Here is a 24,227-nt window from a genome sequence, read left to right as displayed (position 1 = left end):
AAACAAGCCCCCATTCGAACTGCCCCTCTCAAGTTTATTGTCATCCAGCAATTCTTCACGTGGAAAACAGCATTTATTTATTGTCATCCAGCAATTCTTCACGTGGAAAAACAACATCTATTATCTTATTATTTGGCCAACAAATAGAGTCTTCACATTCACTTTCAAGGTCTAAAAATTCCCACGTTAATCGGAAAAAATAAAAGAATCTAAATTACCCACCACTGTCATTATAATAAAATTAGTCAAAAATACCCCTTATGAGAAAATAAGAGAAATTTAAATTACCCACAACTGCCATTATAATAAAGTTAGTCAAAAATACCCTTTATCTTATTAGCCAGGCTCACTGCAACATTGTATGTAACATGCGGCACATGAATACGTTAATCACATATCTAAACAAAATTTATATGAGGAAAACAAGTTGATGTCATCATCACGTTTTCATAAATAAGACAGATTTACTTTCTTAAAAATCTAAACAGAACTCATTTGAGGAGAACATGTTGACTTCATAAAAACAATCTGTAGGACTTGCCGCCAGAGTTCCACAACGTGGTTCGCCTCTGCGCAAATGTAACCTTATATAATATCTAGCTGCGCAAATGCGCGGGTAGCCCACCTAGTTTATTTTACATACGGCGATAACATGATTATCACAACATGTGAGCTAAACAGAGCAAGAACGTTAATTAGTTCGTGCACTGATAAACTCCTCGCAACCATGATGATCAAGCATATATCCAGCCAGCGGCACTTAACTAAATTAGAGAGTTGGACGATATCACCATATACCCATATGCTTCAAGTGTTAACACTGACCCGCATGCGATGCGTTCAAACTTAAACATTTTATGAAAATTCAAGTTAAAAAACGAACATTCCCCGTTACTATTTGGGGGAAAATTAGCAATTATATTATATTGTATCATGTCCAACTTGATTAAATTCTGAAAGAAAATTATCCCACGAACATAGACTGGCATGCTTTTTCTTCAATGTACTTATATAAAATAAACATAACATGGACTATAGACCAACTTCTTATTTAAGTTGGATCCACGAGACCTCTGCTCAGGGGAAGGTAGTCCGGCGTAGCTTGACTGGCAAAATAATACGAATGTGACGAGAGGGGACATTGTTGGTCTGTGTCCCTCCTATGACACGCATCAGTGCCCGTGATGGACTAAAACTAACCACCCCCGATTGGATTGCATTTGTTCCATCAACTTCTGATCTTCGATGATCAATGTGGTCCATGTACTCATCATCTCTCGCATGTTTCTGTGGTGGTCATTTTCGCCAGGTCTCTAATTTAGGAGAAACCGTTGATCGCCTGATCGAAATTCAAAATAATTTAAATACTCCGCCCAGTGATCTTCAACATAAAACTTTCATATTTGATCACATAACTTATTCTCGCACTCCAGGTTGTGTTTATTAGAGTATTGATCCGGGATACCCTACGGTAAAAGTCTAGATCCGCCACTACCTGTGCTACCATGGTGGCTCCACATAAAGAAATTTCCCTTCATTTTTCAAGGTTGAACGGTGTTTTTGGAGTACTTGGAATTATTAATGGGCAAGGCCCATATGACTCAACACAATTGTGGCCTTTTAAAAATAGTAAAAATTATTAATGGGCTAGGCCCATATGACTCAACACTATTGTGGCCTTTAAAATAGTAAAATATTAGGCCCAAGTTAAATGGTGTGTCAATGCAAAACGTCCTCGTAAAAAAAGTGTGTCAATGCACCCTCAAAAAAAAAAAGTGTGTCAATGCAAAAGGCCCCATCCATTGTCGATGGCCGCGACTCGGTGGTAATTCAGAGTTCGAATTCTGGCCTGTACACAAAAACTATCGAAGCCAGTTCAACTGAGTGCATCAATGGTTGCAACAACTTGGCCCATCCCAGATTATTAGCTTAAAAGGCCTCTATAGTCCAGCCCATTCACTTGCTGCACTTCTGGTTCCTCTACATTTTCTCGATCTCCTCCGTTCGCCGGAGCAATGTGGTGCTGTTAGTGTTGGGTGATCCATGGGCGGTGGCACCGAGTAAAGCGTTATGGGCCCTGGTTGATGTCTATCGAGAAGATTCGGAGCCTCGGAGGTCGATGATCATCTGGGCCAAGTTTTGAACCAAGTATGCCTAGGTTGTTCCAACAGAAACTGTCGTCAAAAACAAAAACAAAAAAAACGCCGAGGACACTGACCGTGAACCTATCTGAAATCGTAAATTAGACAGGACACCTCTAAGTATGGCAGAGACACGTCAAATGAAGGGAAATTTCCCATTGATGTTCCACAGATAGAGTATTAATAAAATGCTAGTAGTACGAAGTGGGGACCTTCGTTTTTAACGCACACTGTCACTCTGCTCCACGATTTTAGCTGAGTTCCTGATCCACCAATTAATATCCATATAATCGATCGTGTCACTTCATCCTGAGTGAAACGTATCATGTCGCGTCGATCGCGGCAGCGTAGCGGCATCCGCCCCCACGTGCACGAAGTAACACTTCGCTGTCGCCGCGGATGAGCGGATCATGCCGGGGGAAGGCGCATGTGCAAGTGGTAATACTGGGGCGAGCCGTCTGCCCGAAAAAAGTACAGCAGCGGCCTGGGCGGTGGGCGCGCACGACGACCGCACGAGAGCGCCCTCCTCGCGGCGCCGTCAGTGCCTGCGAATCGAGCTTCCCTCCAGGCACCCACCCGAACCCACTGCCGCTTTCGTTCCCCGCGCCAAACACCACCATCCTGCTGCGGTGAAATTAGCATCCGCTCTCTAGCCTCTCCACCCACCATTGTTGCCGAGCCACCATTGTTGCCGACACAGAATGGCAACGCTTAAACGAGAACAGGTGAGCGAGCCGTACAAAGACAGGGCTCATCCTTCCTTAAATAGCTATGTACAGCTAGCCGGACCAGTGCTCCCCGCCCGGCCCTCACCTGTCACCTCACCTGCTCACCACATCTGCAGCTGCCGCGCCACGATCCGGGTCGTCAGCACGACGGCGCCTCGTTGAGGTCGAACGGCAGGCCGCCGCGGCTTTGGCCCGTGCCGAGCTCCAGCGCGGTCGACGGCGGCGGCGCGGCCACCGGCGGCGTCGTGGCCACGGCTGCTGGGGGCAGCAAGTAGACGAAATGCCACGGCGAAGGGCAGTCGAGGCCGACGGCGCCGAACGTGACGGCGGCCTGCGGCGGGGGTTGGCGCGGGAGTGGCGCCATGTGGTGCGGGCTGCGGTGGTGGTTGGCGCCGGCGCTGTCGGGGAAGTTGGTCCTGGCCTTGGCGCCGCGGAAGGTGCGCGCGGCGCGGTCGTACGCGAGGGCGGCCTCCACGGGGGTGTCGAACGTGCCCAGCCACACCCGCGTCTTCTTCCACGGGTTGCGGATCTCGGCCGCGTACCTGCCCCACGGCCGCTTCCTCACGCCCCTGTAGTGCGCGTCGCCGCCTCCTCCTCCCCTCGCCCCGCCACCGCCTGCACCCCCATGGCTCAGCACTGCCCTTAACCTGGGATCCATCCGTGCTCCCGAGAGCAGAGAGGCCGTAGCTTTTTGTTGGGGGGCGGGCGGACCGTGCGCGGCGGGTGTTTGGTGCGCAGTCTGCTTGGGGTGTCGTTGCCACAACGCCAAGGCCGAAGGGAGAGGCAGAGATCAGGTCGGGTGGTGGACCTTTCGTGGGCGACGGTTACTCGCAACCCGGCTGTGATCCGGCCTCGTGAAGACGTGAAATGGGGCGGGGCGTAACCCCGTAGTGAGGGGTCGGGGCGCTGGGCATGGCAGTAGGGAGCACGGCGCAGCCGCCGCGAGATTTGACGCGCCACCGGGGACCACTGGTCCCGCGTCACACTCACACCGGCAGCGGCAGGAAACGCTGTGCACACACCGCCTCCATTCCCATGTGAACTCGCGCGTCCAGGATGACGCCAGCTCTGCACGAGTAGTCTGTGCACGACCACGCTCTCCAGTCTCCGCCGCCTCCACTCTCCTGCCAGTTTCGCATCCACACAGACAGCCGCTGGTGCCTCTGCCACCCGTCGTGCGGCGGCGAGCGGAGCCGAACGCAGCAGCAACTTTTCCACGGCGCCGCCTCCGGGACCCACAGGTCAGCGAAATGCATGAATGCCCATCCCAGTCCCCCGGCAGCTCTGTCGTCTACTCGCCGCGAGCAATAAAGGGAGGTGGAGACAGACCCGATACGAGTCCCCCGCGCGCGCACATACTGACGATGACACGTGGGGACAGTAAAGAACCGGCCCACCCTGTCACCTACGCGGTGATGGGTCAGGGATTCAGGAGGGGACGAGCGCGTGAACACGACGCCGCCGGCGCCCGGCGCGACGTGTCAGGGGTCCGTTGGCCGCGGTTCACGGGGGAGGAGGCGTGTCGTGGGGTGGGGGACAGCACGGGCGGGTGCGGCGCGTCGCCGCTCATCAAGGAGAACGGGGCCTAGCTACAGGCGGCGATGGGCGGGAGAGGGGCTGAGGTCCCGGCCCGCAGCCCCAGAGGCGTGGGTCCGTGCGCCCGCTTCGCTATCTGCTTTGACGTCTTGTTCCTTGTCATGGCCGCAGCAATGGATTTGCCGCGAGAACCAGGGCAAACGAGCTCACACTACTGTTAGCACAAAACATGCCCGGTAAACGGGGGCAAGACTAGTCAAAAATCCACCGGGGGCAGGAGGTTTTTCTTTAAACGCACTGGGACAGTATGCATAGTCAATGAAATGGCAAACAGACGGAGACCGCCGATGGACCTTTATTCCACTACTTACAAAGTGCGATCATACATTCTTCAAACAAGGTGAAAGCAAAAGGAAAAAATGATAAGAATTATATAGGGCTCGTTAGTAGTGCGGCACTGCGACAACGTTTGTTCCAGGATAAACCTGAAAGTTAGACCTTTCGATGTTACATCAATCTACGAGGACACAAGTTGTTGAGGTGTGCAAATCCACAGCCGGGTGGCGGAATGCACCCGCCTAATCCTAATTGTAGGATGTGCTTGGGGGCAGTCAAGAAGTGCTCGATCTAGAGGCGTAAGAACACGATGAACACAGTAGGTTTAGAGTGGTTCGGGCCGCTGGAGCGTAATACCCTATGTCCACTGTGTGTCGTATTGCTTGCCCTCTCAAGAGGTTGAGAGTCTTGGCGTGTCTAGTGCTGAGTCCAGAGTGAGTCCCGACCTGTGTGTATATCCTGTTTGAACCTCTGTTCTAGAGGGCGTGCTCTCCCTTTTATATGTCCAAGGGGAGCACGTACACTGAGCGGGGCCCCGACATGTGGACCCGCTGATGTATTATAAACTACATTTTGGTCTTCAATGCCTCAGATCCGGAGATCTTGTCGTCGGCTTCCGTGCGTAGCTTCTAACCAGGGATGGTCTTGAGCCGTCCTGTCAGGGTATAGTCTAGCCTCTGCAGCCGCGCGGCGAGGTCATGGTGAAGCGCCGAACTACTGACTCAGTCCACTGTAGCAGGCTAGCAGCGTGCACTGTTGCTCCAGTCAGTAGCTGGTCATCATGACTCATCACCCACGCACGCGGCGCTGAGTCTTTAATGCTTGCCTTGGTAACTGACGAGCCGCCTCGATAACTGGCGATCCACAGTGTGGACTGACAAAAGCTGTCCCGTGCCCAACGGCAGCAGAGCCTGCCTCAACACTCGCATTTTATGCGAGTGGGTGAGGGAATTTCCAGTGGAAGGCTTGCGCCTGCGCCCGCGTATGCGTGGCACGTGGCGGCTCCGGACCCCTCCCTAGCAGCTAGCTGAGCCGAGATCTCACGGGGGTCCGGATAGGCACGTGGACGACCCGGACCCATCTGCGGGAGTCCGGATGGCACGTGGAGGTTCCGGACCCACCTGCGGGGGTCCGGGTCCGCGGCCATAGGTGCTGAGCATTTTCACCTCTGGGACACGTGGTGACACCGGACCCGTCCCCGAGCGGGAAGCGGGTCTGAGACCGTTGGTCCGGTGAGATGGAGTCGGACCCCAAGGGTCCGGCTGCTCAGCTCCTTAGGTCGTAGTTACGGATAACTACGCGAGTCTTGGCACAGTAGGAGTGGGTACCCCAGTTGCAGGGTACCGACACAAGTGGAAGTGGAGTGGCAGCCTAGCACGTTAAGGCGTGACGTGAGACACTGACAACCACTAATTTGCTAGCAGAGATCGATATCCGAATGTGTGTGTTGGAGAGGGAGGCTAACGGTCTCCGCCCACTGCTCGCTGCAAGATGCTAGATCACCAAGCACATTATGGTGGATCCACTAGCATTTATTGTGCAGCAGTGAGAGCAGCAGTCTTTTGCGCCAACGAGCGGTTCGCGAGCCGCCCACTCCATTCTCTCTTTCGCTTTCTCTCTCTTCCACACAGGATTGTTTGGAATGAAGAAAGGTTTGGGCGTTGGAGATGAAACTGGAGCCATCTGATGGAAATCAAACCGGTGGCCATTCTTTTTGAAAGAAAATGAAAAATTCAGTTTTTACACAAATGGGAGGTTTGCACATGCACCCGAACACATGCATGTCCAAAAAATGAAGAAATAGTTCTTACCCACCCACAAACTGTGGGTATCTGCTACTATTGCATCTTTCGTTGTGAGTTCTGGAGAAAACATTGCTGGAGAGCGACGCCGTCGGCAGGAGGGTCCAAATCACTGCCCGTGGCGCCGTGCGCACGGTATGGGCGAAGCCGAGGACGATACCGTCCGCATCTCCTCGCCTCCCGGTGCGGCTGTGCCCGCAACCATCCGTCCATCCAGCGGTCACCCGACATGACCCCGCGCCGCTGGCACAGCCTGACGGCCTGACCTACCTCCGCCGTAGCCTCGGCACTCCGGCAGGCCTGGGCAATGGGCACCGCGTCACGTGCCGCGCCGTGCGCGCCATGAGGTCACCTGGTCCCCTGCCCGCCCCTGCTGCGGCACGCATCCGCCCGCACCGTTTGAAAAGCCGCCACCGCCGCATTCTGTGCCAAGCGGCGCATGCCAGGACCTGCCACCTACCATGCGGCCCTTGCCTGTCCTTGGTCTGCGCCGCAGGACCAAAGGCACCGCGGCGCCGGCACGGAGAGCCAAAAGTAAAGGCGATCGCGGCGGGGGCTGGCGGGGGAGCGTGCGACTGTGCGAGGAGCAGGAGCGTTATCCACCAGCCGTCCAGGAGCCCGGCGCCGCAGGCCGCAGCGGCGCGGTGCGGCGGAGCAGTGGAGCGCGGACCGAATCGAAGTCCGCCGAGCGAGCGCTGTCCCGCAAAGCGCGGATGGGGACGGGTGAGGGGACGTCCGCCTTTGGGGCCGCGAGAGAGTCAGTCGTCGCTGTGGTGGGACCGCGGCGGCGGGAGGGCGCGGGCGGAGGTGCCGTGTGTCGCGGTGGTGGGAGCAGCTCGGCCCGTGCCGCACGTGGTGGGAAAACGTTCATGGGCCGCCGACGTGGCGACGTGCGCGCCGGCGCCGACGGTTTTTGACCGGATGCGTGGCCGAGGCTTCGTCTCGGCGTCAGGCTCCTCTGGCTGGTTGGGACGCGTCTCTCTCCGCTCCCACCGCTCCTCCCCAGGTCTGCGTCGTCCCCAACTCCCCGTGGGCCCTGCAGTAGACCCAGATGCTTCGCACTCGTCCCGTCGTGCGGTGGCGCCGTTGCTGTCTTCGTCACCCGACAGCAGCGGTGAGGAAGGAGTTGGTAAGCTCAGAGTCGGAGCTTTCACCTGAGCAGGCGGAATGGAGGAATAGTACCAATGGAGTTTTCGGTTCTCTCTTTCACCTCATAGCGATATTTCTCAACAACTTGCATAACCCGTTGTATTGTGGATAAGAAGAGCAGCCGGAGACAGGCACTGCAAGTGCAGAGCTTGTACGAGTGTTGTGCGAGTGTACGACCAACATGTAGGGTGGCCGGATTCAGCGCTGACCGGATAAGGCGAGGTGGCTGCCTTGGAAGCGCTGGCTTCCGATCCCAGATCCCCATAGCTTGATCGAACAGCTAAGAAGCGTGACGTGCGTCACTGCCGCGCCTCAGCCCCAACCGAGGCGCCATCATCGGGGATGTTCTGCTGAGCTGCGTCGAAGCATGCTACTGTGACGATACGGACGTCAAACTTGCGACATGGCATCCTCACTATAGATGGACCCGAATCCCCATGCATCCATGTCGCATCGCCGTCTACACTGATGATTTAATTTAATCCGGCGACCCTACTTGCTCCTTGTAGTGTTTGACCTATATAATCTGCACCGTGCCAATGACCCGAGGCTACCTCGACAATCATATTTGCACCTCAAAATTCGTTCAGGAATACGGAGTACTACGAGTAAACAACAGCTCGTTACATCTTTTTACTGGCTCAGAGTAAACAGCTCGCCCAACAAAAAAACTTTTTATACTCCTAAGCATCGCCTATGCCAGCAAGCGATGCCACAAGGCCCCAGCAACAAGGGATCGCAGCATGAATGCCGCGCCCATAAAGCGGTGTCGGTAGGAGCCGCTCGCCTCGCCTGATCCTGCCCTGCGTGCGCGGCCGCCAATAAATTCTCTCCCCCGGGCACCAGCCAGCCTCGACGAATCCTCGAGGGAGCCGCGCCCGCGCAGAGAGCGACAGGGCGGTCCGCGGGCCCCGCCACCCAATTACCGAGTCGTACGTTTCCCGCCCGGCGCGCGGCGGCAGCGGCAGCGGCAGGCGCGCCATCGGCGCCGCCGTCCCCACGCAAAAGGAGGCGTTGTCTACATGCATGCACAGCCATTACTTTATGGCGCCGCGCCGCGCAGCGCCAAACATGGCGTAGCGGCGGGGAAGACTCGCGAGGACGCCGCCCGCCAGTGTCCCCACCTACACAACCACTCACGCCCACGCCCACCGCGACCTGCGGCCTGTCCTCGCCTTACCCGGTTCCTCTGCGCCCGCCCCTCGCGTGGCACCCCGTGCGGTTCCCTCGCCTTTGCTTGGATCCAAAGCTAAGCTTGGCAAGCTGGGGAGGGAAGAGAGCAAAGCCGCAGGTGGCGCCGCACCAGAGCTCGGCGCAGGGGACTAGGGGAGAGCGCGCGCCCTTTTCCGTGTCCGCGCTGCTCCGCCACGCCATCCGCCGCTACTCCGCCTGCCCAACTGGTACGAGCACTTGCATGCTCATGGTCCCGCCCTGCCATCAACGCCGATCGGTGCCCCCCTCCGTGCACGCACGTCCCAGTCAATGCCCCCACACTCCCCACCGCACCGCACCTCCGGCTCCGCCCTCCCTGAGGATTCCAACCTTACGTGCACCATTGCTTTTCTCCGGCCGCCCCCGTCGCCGATGGATTCCAACCTTGCCCTCTGCCGTGGGTTCCATGCCGTGTGCCGTCCAGCAAGGAAAATGGTACAGAGCCGGTGGCTCTGCTGAAAAGCTAGACGAAGTACTACTAGTGATTTTTACATACTATATGCACTTTGTTTTCTTCTTAAAAGTCAAATCCAAAGAAATTATTTACTGATTTACTGTACGTGTATATTTGAAAATTAACTTAGATAAGAATTTGAATTTCAAAAGTTCAAACGAACGGGACCTGATACAGTCGCATGTTTTATCATATTAACACACTTATTAAAGAACTGTGACGAGAACCTGTAACACATCAGCTGTGTGAGTGACGTGTTCAAGGATGGAGTCGTGTAGCCGTAGCCCACAGCATGCGCCGCATAAAGAATTCAGTGCACCAAGAATAAAACCAGGCCGTGTTGAGTTGGAACGCAAAAATTTTTTGAATCGCCCTGTTTAGTTCCCAAAAATTTTTAAGATTCCCCGTCGCATCAAAATTTTGAACACATGCATGAAGCATTAAATGTAGTTTAAAAAATAATTAATTGCACAGTTTAGTTGAAAATGGCGAGATGAATCTTTTGAGCCTAATTAGTACATAATTGGATACTAATTATTAAATAAAAATAAAAGTGTTACAGTAGTCAAACCTAAAAAATTTCACCAACTAAACACGCCCTAATTTGAAGTACTAAATGAAGTCTATTTATAAATTTTTTTGAACAGATAGGTTGTAAATCGTGAGACGAATCTAATGATACTAATTAATCAATGATTAATTAATAATTAGCGGATGGTTATTGTATCATCACTGTTGCAAATCATGAATTAAGTAGACTCATTAGATTCGTCTCGCGATTTACAACCCAAACATGTAAAAAGTTTTGTAAATATACTTTATTTAGTACTCCATATATGTTTCAAAATATTTGATATGATTTTTTTTTGTTTTCGGGGGTTATGGGGTGGGAATTAAACTGGGCCAAACCATGCAGGCGGGGAAGGAGTAGTAAAACGACGGAAAGCGGCAACCTTCCGGAGGAGCGGCGCGCGGCGGACCCCACGGCGAGGAGAAGCTGCCGCCGCGCGAATCACTGCCCCCTGATGCCGGCCCTCGCGCTGCGCCAGGCCCACAGCTGTCGGCCGAGACCACGCCCGGTCCTCGCGCCGCATCCGGACGCGGCCGCCCAGAACACGGAACACGCTCCGCGCCCCAGCCGCGGATCCGGCACGCGCGCGCCCACAGGCCACACAGGCCCACAGGTAGGGATGGATTCGGATGTCGATTCGAATGTCAAATTTTTTGTCATTTTTCTTCGATTATGGACAAATAAGATATAGAATTTACTATATAAATTCATAGCCTTGTATTTAACATTGATCTTGTAAAGATTCATAAAAACTAAACCTCAAATTTATCATATATATTCTCAAATAATAGATATAAAAATTCGAATACGGATCGGATACGGATACGAATCTTTTTTCAACTTTTTAATTGTAGGGAGCAAATAATACATATAAAAATTTATACAAAATTTTATTCTTATGTGTAATAATATGCTTGATAATATAAAAAAAAGATTAGGATAAAATTTTAAACATATTTATTTTAAAATATCAAATTTGTTCCAAAAATTCGGATGTTTAGATCCATCCTTACCCACAGGCCCCGCGCGACGCGAGCGCGCCCACGCGCCGTGGGGGGCCGCAGGGCCGGGCGCGCGCAGGGGATCCCGCGGCCGGCAACGACGGGGCCAGCCGCCGCGCACACGTGTCGCGCGGGCCCCCGCCCACACGCACACGTTATTCTCAAGGTCACGAGTAGCACAACGCAGCCGCGATTCCGTCGTACGAGCAGATCGTCGCCGGTGCGGAAAGATCCAGCCACCCCCCAAAGCTCGAGTCGTCCCGTCCACACCTGCCTCCCTGCCCGAGGCCCACGACTCTCCGCCCGCTCCTCCATCGCATCTTCCTTTTCTTTCTTTTTTTTTCCTTCGCTTCCCAAAGATCTGCGCCCGACCTGCCGACCTGCCGTCTCCTCGACGCTGCCAGAGCACCCACGGATTAAAAAAAGAGAAATTGGTGTGCGGCACATTCCCAAATAGCAATTTTATGCACAGCACACTCTATTATTTAATTTTGTGCACAGTACACTGCGATTTTGTGTTTTTATCTCAAACACACCGCAGCACATAAAATGACTTCTTTGCCCTTGCATGAATTGGGCCCACCCGTCAACTCTCTCCCTCTCCTTCCTCCTTCCGCTCCGCCGCTCTGCCCAATGCTGCTGCTATTTCGCCGCCGGAGAGAAGAGGAGGCCACCGCTTGAGCCGTGCCCCGCGCGCTGTTGTCTCGCCGGCCTTCCTAAGTGCGCGGCTGCGGTGCTTGCCCCCGGCCCCGGCCTCTCCACGACGTGGTGGAGCTCGAGGCCGCCGGAGAGAGGTGCAGAGGAGGGACCCCTGCCGCGGCGGCCTCCGAACCCGGGAGAGGGAGGTGGGAGGGCCGCCGGCGGAGGCCTCCCCGCCATGGCCACCACGTGGGTGCGCGCGCGGGCAGTTCCGCGGTGCCGCCCTGGTGCCCTCGACGCCTCCTCCGGCGCGCGGTGGAGAGGGCCGTTGCGCCGCCATGGTCTCCGCCGTCGTCATGCTCGAGCTCCGCCGGGGACCTGAGGTGTCGCCGCCGCCGGGATTCTCGAGCTCCGCCGGGGACGGCGCGTGCGCAGCTTGTCCCTCTTCAGTGTCGTGGCCATCGGCACGAGGAGTGCAGGGCGCCGCGCTCGGGATGCGTCCGTCGCCATGCGCGGAGCTCGCCACTGGTCTCGCCGGAGGGGAAGGAGGGAGGAGAGGGAGAGAGCTGACGGGTGGGCTCGATTTTTGCAAGAGTAAAAAAGTCCTTTTATCTGCTGTGGTGTGTTGGAGACAAAAATACAAAATCGCAGTATGTTGTGCACAAAATTAAAAATAGAATGTGCTATACACAAAATCACTATTTGGTTATGTGCCACAGATCAATTTCCCTTAAAAAAAAGACCATTCCGGCGCCGCAAATTGGCCACGGTGAGAACAATAATTACCGTCGTTATGCACCGGGGAAAGGCCAGGAAACACGTAGAGTAGCTTGGATAACGACGCTTCTCTTCTCCCTCGGCCAGCCCAGCAGCGGAGGCGCACGTCGCTCGCTTCCAAATCAGCTTCATCATCAAGGAGGATCCGAGCTTTGTCGAGTCATTAGATCAGGGCATGCAAATGAGATGCGTCACTGATGGAAGGACAATAAATTGTCGTGTCGCGGTGACGGCAACAAACGGTGAGGGGGCTGTGTTTAGATGAGGTGAAAACAGGGAGAAAAAGTCACATCACTCACTGTAGTTCGCTGTAGTACTTTTCGTTTGTTTGTGGTAAATATTATCCTACCATGACCTAACTAGGCTCAAAAGATTCGTCTCGCAATGTACATCAAAATTATGCAATTAATTTTTTTATTTAACTATATTTAGTACTCCATGCATGGGTTATTTGTTATATTTAATGTTTTGATGTGATAGGAGATGTGATGAAAAGTTTGGAGGAGATGTGATGAAAAGTTTGGAGGAGATGTGATGAAAAGTTTGGAAATTTGGTGGAGACTAAACACACCCGGGGTTGCAAACGCACAGGGCGGCGCCCAATAAATGGTGACCTGCGTTTTCCCAACCATGGGAGGAGACACCTTTTCTTGAATGGAAAGATCGATAGGAAACGTCTCGAGCTCTTGTGCACGAATTTACTCGGTGTTTTCTTTTCTCTGAATAGTAATATCCTCATAGTACTAATGGAATGAAATACTAGTAGTACATAATTTACTCCATATCAGCGCCGGTTTGATCTGTCTAGACAGACGAACAGATCTCAAATCAATTCCGTCCTCGGCGGAAAAACTATTTACACAGGCTCCTCCGTCTCTCGCCGGCTACTGAACAAAAACTACAGGCTAGAGGACCAAAAAAACAACAGAAGTAATATTACTCGAGGCAAAAAGGAAAGAGAAACTACGAAGTCGTCAGCTAAAAACTCTGGTGTGGCTAGTTCTCCGCCGGCGGCGGCCAGTTCAGATCCAGATCGAAGGATACCTCCTTCTTCGCGGTAACCGCGGGCGGCGAAGGGGTGTGATCGACCACCGACGAGGAGTCGGAGTCGCTCTGCGCGACGGCGGCCACGGTGACCGGCGGCGGGGCGACCTTGAGCATCCGGTAGCCGGACGCCTGTTCGTAGAAGAAGTAGGGGTTCGGGGTCGGGCGCGCGACAGGGAACCCTTTGAAGGGAAACCGCATGCCGCCGGGGGAGACCGCGGTCACGGCCGCCGCCCGGTGGAAGAGATCGAGATCGAGGGCCGGGGGCAGCGGCATGGCCTGCATAGGCGCCTGGACGCCGCAGCCGCCGCCGCCTCCGCCCGACTCCACGGTGCTGTTGCTGCTGGGGCTGCCGGCGCCGGCGGCGACGGGGCACTTGGACGCGAACGGGAAGTTGGTCTTGGCCTTGGCGCCGCGGAACTCGCGCGCGGCGGCGTCGTAGGCGCGGGCGGCCTCCTCGGCCGTGTCGTACGTGCCAAGCCAGACGCGGCTCTTCTTGGCCGGGTCGCGGATCTCCGCGGCGTACCGCCCCCACGGGCGCTTCCGCACGCCCCTGAAGTGGGGGCCCATGCCCACGCCTCCGACGCCACCGACGACGCCGAGACCGAGGCCGGTGGCCGGCGGCACCGGCGACTTGTGCGCCGACCGGGGCGCCATGGGTACAAGTGGCGTGGGTGTGCGGGTGTTCCGGTTCGGCGAGGAGCTGAGGGCAGAGATGGTGTGTGTGTGGCGTCTAGAATAAGGCGAGGGGGCGGGGGCGGGGGCGGGGGCGGGATTTATAGGCGGGCGGCAGGGTTAAAAAAGGGGAGCAGGCAGGGGGGAAGACGAGCGCGAGTGGTGGAGCGGAGAGCGGTTTGACTGTCCTCTCCTCGCCGCCGCCCCTCGTCTTTAGCGAGGCGGCCATTAAAATTAGGCGGCCGTTTTTCCGCTTCCGCCACCTGCCGGCCTGCCAAATTACGTAACGTATGGCAGGTGTTGTGGGTGGCGTTTTCCTTTCAGCCCCCGGGAGTCTGGTGTGTCTTTGCGCGAAAGCTGCCAGGTCTTCATGCTAAAGATACCCCTGGCTTCTATTGCCCCAAAAAACAGAGTTCAATGGATGAGGACTTGCTGGTACTGAAAGTGTCGATACCCTTCAATTTTCAGCAGTTATAGTTTGTTGTAAAATTCACCCCCTGCTGACATCTTTGGTTGATGAAACCATTTATTGCAAATTTGTGTACCATTGGAGTTGCAATAATTTGATCATTAAAAGGAGTATCAAGAATCACGGTCTCCTTCCAATATAGTGATCTTTTCTATGAGAGATAAATTTTAACATGGGTAGGCATTTTTAATTGTTACATACTGAGTTGCAACATATGAAGCTTATACAAGCCATTTGAATTGGAGATCAAACCGATGGCTTTGCTTAGAATAATAAGGTTTTGTGCCTTCATGGTGAATTCAAACATAACTTCTTATTAGTTTTGTAACAAAAAAACACATTGTCATAAGTGGTAGGGTAAAATAGCTTAAACCAAGCTAGTTTTCTAATATTCACAATATTTTTTTCTGGTTCTAACATTCATGGTCTCCAATATATCTATTAAGATGCTCAGCTCTAAATATGTTTTAAATTTTGGGTTTTCCAATTTATTCTGGTTGATCTCAAATTACCTAAAGCTTGACTTGCTAGCAACGTTATGCTTGACTTCGAGGTTGTACGTGCACACCGCAGAAGTCAGATCCTGAATGCTTCTGATGACATTTTGGTTGCCTAAGGATTATGAGCACGACACATGAACGTATTCATATCATTCATTTTGTGTTCACTTAAATTGATGGTTGTCAAATTTAGTTCAAGCTGGGGGAGATGCGCTGCTCTCAAGTTAATTGGTGAGATGATGCTGTTCAAACCGAGGGACGAGAAATGCGCGGCCGGCAGTTGAGCAAGGGCACGGAACAAAATCCCACACGCGCCAGGGCTAGAACGGAAATTCGTCAGATATCCGAAAAGCGAAGCGAGCGCGGAGACACGGACGCAAAGGCAAAGCCGCCGCTCGCGGGCCCCACCGGGAGCGGGGCGGAGGGAGCGGCACGCCACGCCAGTGACGCCACGCAGCGCGAGGGAGGCAGGGAGCACGTCGCGGCCGCGCGGCGCGGGCCCCGCTGGGCGAGGAAGACGACGCATCACGATCCGTGCGTCCCGAGCTGGGGCCGGGGCAGGGCGCGCTCGGGGCGGCGTCGGCATCGGCCGCGCACGCAGCAGGCGGAAAGACACGTGGGGCCGCGGCGGCCTCCACCACCGAGCTGTCGTCGCGGTGCGTCCATCCTGATCCCGCTCCCGCGCACGGCGCACGCCTCCCTCTCTAGTCTCCACCAACGCCACGCCGCGCCGCTAACGGATCGTCAACTTGAGCGAACCGCGCGGGGGGGGGGGGGGGGGGGGGGGGGGGGACCTCTCGCGGTCGCGGGGAAGCTTGGAGCCGGAAGATACGACGCTCGCGGACAAGACTGGCTCTCGATTGGAGGGCCGGAGCTCATGGTTCTTTTCTTTCCCTGCTACCTGGTGGGGGAATGGTGCGTGTTGATGGCAGGAAAGGTGGACCGAATTTCTTGCCTTTCTATCGGATAGCCGAACGCCACACGCCATGATTATTCGTCAGCGATTCATCGTCTGATGGCATGATCTGAGCAAAATTTTCTTGAGTTCTAGTCACAAAGGATCGCCACGCTGCGGCACGCAGACTCTATAGTTCGTGCGGAACATGATGAATTTGACCACAAAACCTGATCTTAAACCATTGCAGTTTTTCCTTCTCGTCGTTTCCAGAAGAGCTCTGCCGCGAGCAGCAGCTACGGAACATTTGCGCTTGTTAGCATGTGGACCTGAGCTCTTCCAAGGCGATCCCTGACCCTCTAGAATCCATCAGAGTCTTCCCCGAACCTGATCGTTTACTCCTAATCCTCTTTCTAGCTCAGCCTGTTGAGTGTCGAATTATCCTGACTCGACAGAATAAGAAACGGCCGATCCGGCGATCCACTGCGAATGCGACGGAGGAGCCGCTACTTTTCAGCGCAACTACTACTCGCACAGTTGTACGTGCGCGGTGCTCATCTCCAAGCTCGTCCAGTGAGGTCATGTCCAAGGAAAACAGCAGGCCGAAGACGAAGGAGACGCGCCCGCGGAAGCGCGGAGGAGGTCTTCCAGGGAAAGCAACCGGACCCCGCCCGATGCGCGCGCGGCAGATCACATGAGGGCGCGTGGACGGACGGCCGCGCGCGCGCGCCCTAGCGGCGAGGGCGCGGATCCGCGTGCGGCGCAAAAGGGGCCGCGCCGTGGCCCGTGGCCGTGGGTGGGCGCCACGGAAATGTCGGCATCCGCCGGCTCCGCGGGCGTGTTGCTTGGATCGCGGGGGCGTGGGGCACCCACCGAGGCGCGCAGGCGCCCCCCCCCCCCCCCCCCCCACCCGCCACCGGCCGCCGGTCCCTTTTTATTTTTCGAGGCGCTGGGCCTGGACCGACAGGTAGTACAGCCGCACCCCCACCACGGCAGGCACCGGCACGCGCCGGTTGCCCGCGGATCGCGTGATGCTCAGCCGGCTGCGGCGGCACGGCCACTTTGCTGGCGGGCCGGCGAATTGCTGGGCGTACGCCCGACCGTGTACCAGGCGCCGCTGCCGTCCATTTGATGCGCAGGAGAGGACCACGGACGGTTGGCTGGCAGCTCCTTGCCGACGCGGATACCCGGAGCGGTGCTCCTTCACGATCGCGATGGACTGTCAGAACCGGAGAGTGAGGCACGGAAGAGTACCTGTTTGGACAAGCAGAGGTTCCTTGCTTCCGTTACCTCCACGGCCAGGAATTTCGTTTGGTTGGGCGGCCGGGGCGTGCGCCCCGCTCCGGGGACGCAATTATTGGGCGACGAAATCATGGCGCCGAGCCGCCGCCGGGCGTGGTGGGTTGGCGTCTCGTGGGCTGCGCCTGCTCCACGCCATATGGTGCGGCGCGGATGGGACGTTGATTAATCCCTGCCCGGCGGGCACATCTGCGTAACCCAAATCCGATCCCACGCTCCACCCCCTGCGCTGGTACCCGACAGCGCCCACAAATAGCGCACGCACCTGACAACTACGTGCGGCGCGGGCCCCACCGCCCAGCCGCACCCCAGCTGGCGGGTGCCGCCGGTGCGCGGCGCCCGCTCGTGGACCTGTTGGCGGAAAAGGGGTTCTGAATTCCTAAAGGAGGACGAGCCGGGGGGAGGTGGGGGCCTGGCCGCTGGCGCGGCGCCTTCTACGTGCCGCCCCTCGAAATCAGTCGTGGGGCGTCGCGTGGGCCCCGGGCACGCGAGCGGCGCGGCGCCAAGTGGAGATACGGACGGATCGCGGCGGGGACGGGGATTGCCCCGCGACGCCGGCGCCCGCCGCCTTGTTTGTTTTGCTTTGGGCGGGTGATGGCGACAGGCGGCGGGGGCGGGCGGGACGGCTGGTGGGCGGCGGGGGCGGGCGTCGCTGGTGGGCGGCGTGGAGCGCGCTGCGCGGAGTGGGGCGGGCGGGACACGTCTCCGCCTGCCGCCGGGTCGAAGTCGCTGTCCCCGCAGCTGCGCGCGGCCGCCCCCCCCCCCCCCCCCCCCTGACGACGTCTCCCTCCACCGGCTGCTGCTGGCGTACGTGGACGCGGTTTGGCTAGCGTAACGATCTCGGCATCGCGCCGGATCCGTCGTTCCCGGAATTCGACGGCGGCGGGTGGTGGAGGAGCGGTTGGGTTTACCTAGTTGACTCGTTCCCACAGGGCACGGCTGGCAAACACAGCCGCCGTAGCCAAGTGAACCTTGAGTACTTATTTTTCCACAAGATCAACCTCAGCTGTAGTTTGGAGGCCAGAACAAGTCCGTGGACTTTATCCAACTGTTAACTGTCGGTAGAACTTTTTTTACTATAGACTAAAGAGATGTGACAACCAGGTCGAAACTGAAAACGTACCATCCGAAGAAATAGGCCCCATAGGCTTATACTTGTAAATTTCAAACGGATCGGGGTACACATGAGTGTTACCTTTTATGTCACATCGCTCACCATATTACATGATCGTTGTAGTTGTAGCACCGAGTTAGACAAAGCTGAAAGATCACTGAACCAACAAACTTCAGTGACACCAATCTTTTGTTGAAGTCATCGCTTCTAGTTGCTCCAAGGCCTCCAATGCCTCCACATCATCGAAGTGAAAGCAAGAAAGCTAAAGTTTCTTGAATGATGGTGGCATCGGTGGATAATCATATTTTTCTTAGAGGTACTAGTACTAAATACAACTCCATGAATGAGCAAAATAAAGGTTGCGTCAATGAGAAAGATCTCTGGGGAACCAGGGCTGTCGGGGGGGGTAAAAGAAGGGGTTGGGAATTGATCGTACCCTTGCAAACAACAGCTCCTGTAGACCTTGCTAAGAGGTTGTTGCATCGGGTAATCATATCATCAGAATACTAATGCGAGCAATTTCGTAAACGCAGTAAAATTAGGTTAATCATGTCAGAATACTAATAAGAGCAATTTCGTAAACGCAGGAAAATTAGTCAAGCCCATAAAACCATTCGGTAAGTTAACCTCAGGACGATTTACATAGGACCAAGAGGATCGGAGGTGCTCATCTCCCCACACACACTGTTCGCAATTTGCTGTAGAGAGTCCGGACCTAAATCATGGCCCAGCGCAAATCAGATCATGGTAAATCAGTTGAGTGATGAAGATATGCACTCTGGTGATAGGCGCTTTTTTTTCAAAATCGTTTTTTACAGAAATATATTTTCGGTTTCATAATTTACAGTTTTGTACCCCTACTGCCCGGCTGCGGGGCGGCCGGCCCCCTACTGCCCTCCTGCGGGGCGGTAGGGACCTGAATATAAATAAAATTTGTTTTAATCGCATTTTGGCCCATGGGGGGAGGCCACCTCCCGGCCGCCCGGAGGCGGGGCGGTAGGCCAGGCAGCCGGCCGGCAGGGGGCGGCAGGCCCCTCCTCCCAAGTTAAACCTTGAACGTCAGTGCGGTAGTGCGGCATTAGATGTGGTTTTAGATATTTTGGATATAAATAAAAACTGTTAGTAAAGTAGATGAATATGAAAAGTATAACTTAGCAATTCATACACATACGCAACTGAGAATGAAATAAGTGATGCATAAGAACGAAATAAGTATAACATGACGACATGTTCATAACAAAAATAAAGAAACAACTAGAAGCACCTCCTAACCACCCCGGCCATGTCGACCTCTTTTACGCTGTGCGTGGACGTGGTCTGTAGGGTATGTGTGTCGGTCTGGAGGGCCTACATCTCTACCTGGACGTCCGGTGGCCACATGTGTCTGGAAGGTAGGATCGGCCTGCTGGTTAGGTGTAGAAAATAACCGACTCCAGTCTTCGAAGTTCGCCTCCAAGATATCTTGTGTGGCCCCTATGTAGTAGCAATTAAGATATCTTAATCATCGTCTTATAAGTCATCTATTTGGGTACATATTCATCATACGTACCTGTTGGTGGTGGATACGAAGAAGGACCCATATCAGAAAGCTAGTGGTGCGATCCTGTAAACCGTTCAAATTATTTAAAATATTCATAGAAATAAGAAGAACATGATAAATTCGGGTTACGGATTAGGTATTTACCTTGCGTTTCTTCTGCTGTCGTCATAGGGTAATACGAAGAAGGTCCTGCATCATATAAGTGGTGTGATCCTATATGTAAATGCAAAAAGAATTAGACTTCATACCAAAATTAATTGAAATTAAGATATGGACTATATGTTTACCGAAATGTCGTGGTGGTGCCTGTGTTGGTTGAAATGACATCCCTGCAGCTGGTGCCACGGTACTAAACTGGGTCCCTCCGTGAGGTTGATAAGGTGGGTGTCCATCACCTGTATGGACTGAGAATTAATTGTTGTAATCAAAGTAGAAAGTCAGTAAGTATCCTCACGTACCTGGATAATGTTGCTGAGACCAATAATGTGTTGGGGAAGGCTGCTGCTGTGTGGGACCACAAGGAAACGAGGTCGAGGCTTGAGATGAACCGTAGGAGTCCTCGTACGATGTCCGGCTACCAAAGGCTTCAAGCATGGAATGAGCTCTTTGTGAAACTCGGGTCCAGGCCGACTCTTGCTCATTCCTATCCATCATAGATCCCGCCCGAATCCTCATCAAATTCGCCCTGTCATCTACGTCCATCAACCTGCACATTTCAAACTGCATGCAAGAAAAAGAAAGACATCAACCTGCGGGACGACTGCCTGGCCTACCGCCCCGCCACCGGGTGGCGGGTACCGACCGCCCGGCTGCCGGGCGGCGGCCTCCCCCAAGGGCCAAAATGCGATTAAAAATAAATTTTATTTACATTTAGGTCCCTACCGCCCGGCAGCAGGGGCCGGCCGGCCCGCAGCCGGGCGGTAGGGTACAAAACTATAAATTATGAAACCGAAAATATATTTCTGTAAAAAACGATTTTGAAAAATATAAAAATAAAAAACGCCTGGTGATAGGTTATTGCATTTAAGATGGTGTCTAGAAATCAATTATAGTGTCTTACTTACAGTGGTGTGCTAGTGGCAGCAGCGCCTTTTGCAGTTGGCACTGAGAAGACAAGGGCCGAAGGACAAAAGGCCCAACAGGGAACTAAGGCCTACAGAAATGATTAGGAATCCCAACAAGACAAAAAGCCCAACAGAAAAAACAAAAAAGCCCAATGGCGAAAACAAAAAAGCCCAAGTATTATCAGGGGCAGCATATATAACAGCATATCAAAGAGATCTTAATATTTTTCTCTCTCGAAATTTGTTGTTTGCCAACTTACCAAAAAAGTATGGAGAGACAAAAAAGAGTCCATCTCCAATAATTTTATATTTTTACTCAAAAAATTAGAAGTTGTGGTCCGACAAAGATAATTTCACGAGAAAGTTCCATGACTGGCGGACATGGATGGCAGGCAGAAGCTTCTTGCAAATTAGATTGCCAGTGATTTAGGCTCGAGAGGGCTTGAAATTTGAAAGAAAAGAAAGAGGACGACGAGATAGTTCCGTTTTACCACTTACTTGTGCCGGTGATGCACCGTGGCGACCGGAATCAGAGCGGGAAGAAGAGCGGCGGGCGCAGTCCATGGCGGATAGGCCAACGGTGGCGGCGGTGGCCACAGAAACTAAACCCTAAATCCTAGAACGTGGGAAAAAACCTAAAAGAATGGATTGGATCGAGCGGGGAAGAAGACGACGTGACAAAGAAAGTCGTGGGGGAGGGGCAATGTGGAACGACGGAGGCGTGCGCAAGGAAATCCAATTTACCAATTGTTAGGAGATGGGAAACTAGGAGAAGGGAAGAGTGTTCTTTTTGCTTTTTTTCTAAAAAATAAGGATGGGAAGAGAAATAGAGTATTTTTGCAGATGCTTTGAAATCTGATTAATGGCCATAGAAAATTTGGGAATTCTACTCGAGTAATTAATTATTAGAATTTAGAAATCAACTGAAACACACAGTGGGCTTGCATGCGCGTCGGCCGGTGTTGGTCGCGTGTGCCAGAATCTATACTATAAAAGTTGAAACAATTGAAAACCTTTCTCACAAAGATTAGGCTCACCATACCCCTCACGGAGGTCTCACTAGTCAAGTTCAGAGGTTTGACGAAAGTGGGTGGAGTCTCATTTTTTGATAGAAGAAAAATGTTTCCACCCAAAAGCCATATTATTTTTCACCAAAAGTTTTACCCACCTCTTCTGCCCGGGGTTTAATTTCCTTTGATACCACACGCTCATGCATGGCAAAAATTTCAGCCGAACCACCCTGCATGGCCGACCAATCAACACATAAATGTGAGGAAGAAAAAATAAATTTGGAAGGAAAATATTCCTTTGTTTCTTTTCTTTTCTTATTTCCTTATGCACACCCACACGGTTTATTATTTCCTTCCTTATCCACACGCACAAGGTTTGTTTTTGGAAGGAAAAAATATTCTTTTCTTTCTTTTGTTATGCCCACGCACACGATTCTTTTCTTTCCTTATTATACACATGCATAGGGTTTCTTTGCAGTGCAGCATTTGTTTGGAATGACACACACACATCTTTTTCCTCTATTGTCCATGGCATCGGCGTCCTTTGTCCCTGCAACTAGCGTTTAGGCCTCTCCACCGGCACCCTAGGCCATCGGAACCCCTATCCACCGCCGACACACACGTCTTCCTGTGTCTGTTCTCCCTGCCACTTGCGTCTAGGCCTTTCCACCGGCGTCCGTACGTTTTTGTTCTAGCCACCGATGCCCTTGTCCACCGGCGTCCGTCCATCTGCTGACCACCGACGACATCCCGTATCATTTTGTTGCTGATAAAGGTAACATTTTTCATTCCATTCGAACGTTGTGTTTCCCTTATCGTGGTCGCCGGCATCCCCATGCGTTCTCCCAGCCCGCCCTAACATCGCACATTTCATGGTCGTCGTCATCGGTCAGGGCCCATTCTGTTCGTAGCCTAGGTCACCCTGTGTGCCCCTGATGTGCTTCTCGCTACCGTATCAATGAAAGGTCGAGCTCTTTGCTGAGATTGCTAGATGTAAGATATTGTTCTCATCATCTTTTGATACATTTTTTGTTTGAATATGATGGTTATAGGGAACCATGTATTTTAAATGTCTGTGTTAATAAAGATCCGTGATCCATGATCAGTTGAATATTTATCTTAGCAATGGAGGGCCGCCGACCATCTGGAGATATCACAAACACGTTGAATCATCGTAAAAGACAATTATGTGACGCGCCAGTTACCCATGATGTGGCCGTAGGTGTTTTTTTTTCATATCTTCTTAGCAATTTATAAACTTTGTGCTTCAAGGTTATTTCATGATTCTTTTACAATTACATATGCTTCCAGTAATCAAAGGGAGGCTAAGCGGCAAAGGGAAAGAGAGAAGTACGCATATGCTTCCACTAATCAAAGGGAGGCTAAGCGGCAAAGGGAAGGAGAGAAGTACGCAAGCATGTGGAAAATTTATTACCAGCAGAAAAAGACTGAGAAAGAAGGTGCTCGGAATAATACAAAGAACATCGGTATAATCTTTTTCCAAAACTGACCCATGTGTGGTCTGCTAACTCAAAATGCATTGTCTATACGTAGGTGTTGCGTCTTTGATTAATTAAGGAAATATGTCCAATGACGTTGTTTAGCAGCCGACTTCTGAGTTAAACGGGAGAACCATAGATGATTTTAATGATTCATGGTTGCATCGTAATAATTCTTTTCAAAGAATTCCATTGAAAGATACGACATACGAAGAATACTGTATATAGAGATGTCTTGGAATCACGAGGTGTGTTTGTGCTACAGTTTTCTATAATGGTGATGTGTAAGAACATGCATTTATATTGATATATTTTTAGATGTTAGAATTCATAATGATTGGATATATGTTTAGTGTATACGTTTAAACATACATGCTGCGCTTTAGATTAAATAGTTTACTGTAGTGGTATGTTACTGGATTTCTGAATTACCGGAATTTCCAGGTTCATGTGAGTCTTTGGATTAGTTTATATTAGATGAGATTTGATTGCTATGAGATATTAATAAGTAAACTTAAATTTTAATAATCATTTGATGCAATCTCCACTATTAATATTTTTTAATAGTTCTTTAAATATTAGATCATTTGATGAATCTAATTATTTTTAAATATTATTCTTTAAACACGTGACACCACTATTAATAAATAAATTTAAAATTAATAATTATTTAAAGCAATCTAATTATTTTTTAAATGTTGTTCTTTAAACACGTGCCATCTCCACTAGTTCCGTTAAAGAAAAAGACATCGGATACAACGAGAGAAACGAG

The 24,227-nt window shown here is 52.6% G+C and overlaps 2 protein-coding genes and 1 long non-coding RNA gene across 3 annotated transcripts; all 3 read right to left on the bottom strand.

The window, feature by feature from the left end:
• Positions 1-2,569: 2,569 nt before the first annotated feature.
• LOC120708351 (ethylene-responsive transcription factor 4-like) lies at positions 2,570-3,769 on the bottom strand. Its single transcript, XM_039993563.1, has one exon. It carries the CDS (start codon positions 3,525-3,527, stop codon positions 3,009-3,011), a length of 519 nt encoding a protein of 172 aa, XP_039849497.1. The 5' UTR covers positions 3,528-3,769; the 3' UTR covers positions 2,570-3,008.
• Positions 3,770-13,035: 9,266 nt separating this feature from the next.
• LOC120708350 (ethylene-responsive transcription factor 4-like) lies at positions 13,036-14,150 on the bottom strand. The gene has a single exon (XM_039993562.1). The coding sequence runs from the start codon at positions 14,045-14,047 to the stop codon at positions 13,343-13,345; it is 705 nt and encodes a 234-aa protein (XP_039849496.1). The 5' UTR covers positions 14,048-14,150; the 3' UTR covers positions 13,036-13,342.
• Positions 14,151-19,449: 5,299 nt separating this feature from the next.
• On the bottom strand, positions 19,450-20,214 carry LOC120710767. Its single transcript, XR_005690006.1, has 3 exons — positions 20,170-20,214; positions 20,027-20,038; positions 19,450-19,815 (listed from the first exon to the last, which is right to left on the bottom strand). It is a non-coding gene; the product is annotated as an uncharacterized LOC120710767 (long non-coding RNA).
• Between the last annotated feature and the right edge of the window lie 4,013 nt (positions 20,215-24,227).

The sequence above is a fragment of the Panicum virgatum genome, chromosome 5K (assembly GCF_016808335.1).
Source record: "Panicum virgatum strain AP13 chromosome 5K, P.virgatum_v5, whole genome shotgun sequence".
Classification (NCBI taxonomy): Eukaryota; Viridiplantae; Streptophyta; class Magnoliopsida; order Poales; family Poaceae; genus Panicum; species Panicum virgatum.
This window is presented reverse-complemented; position numbering and strand designations above follow the sequence as displayed.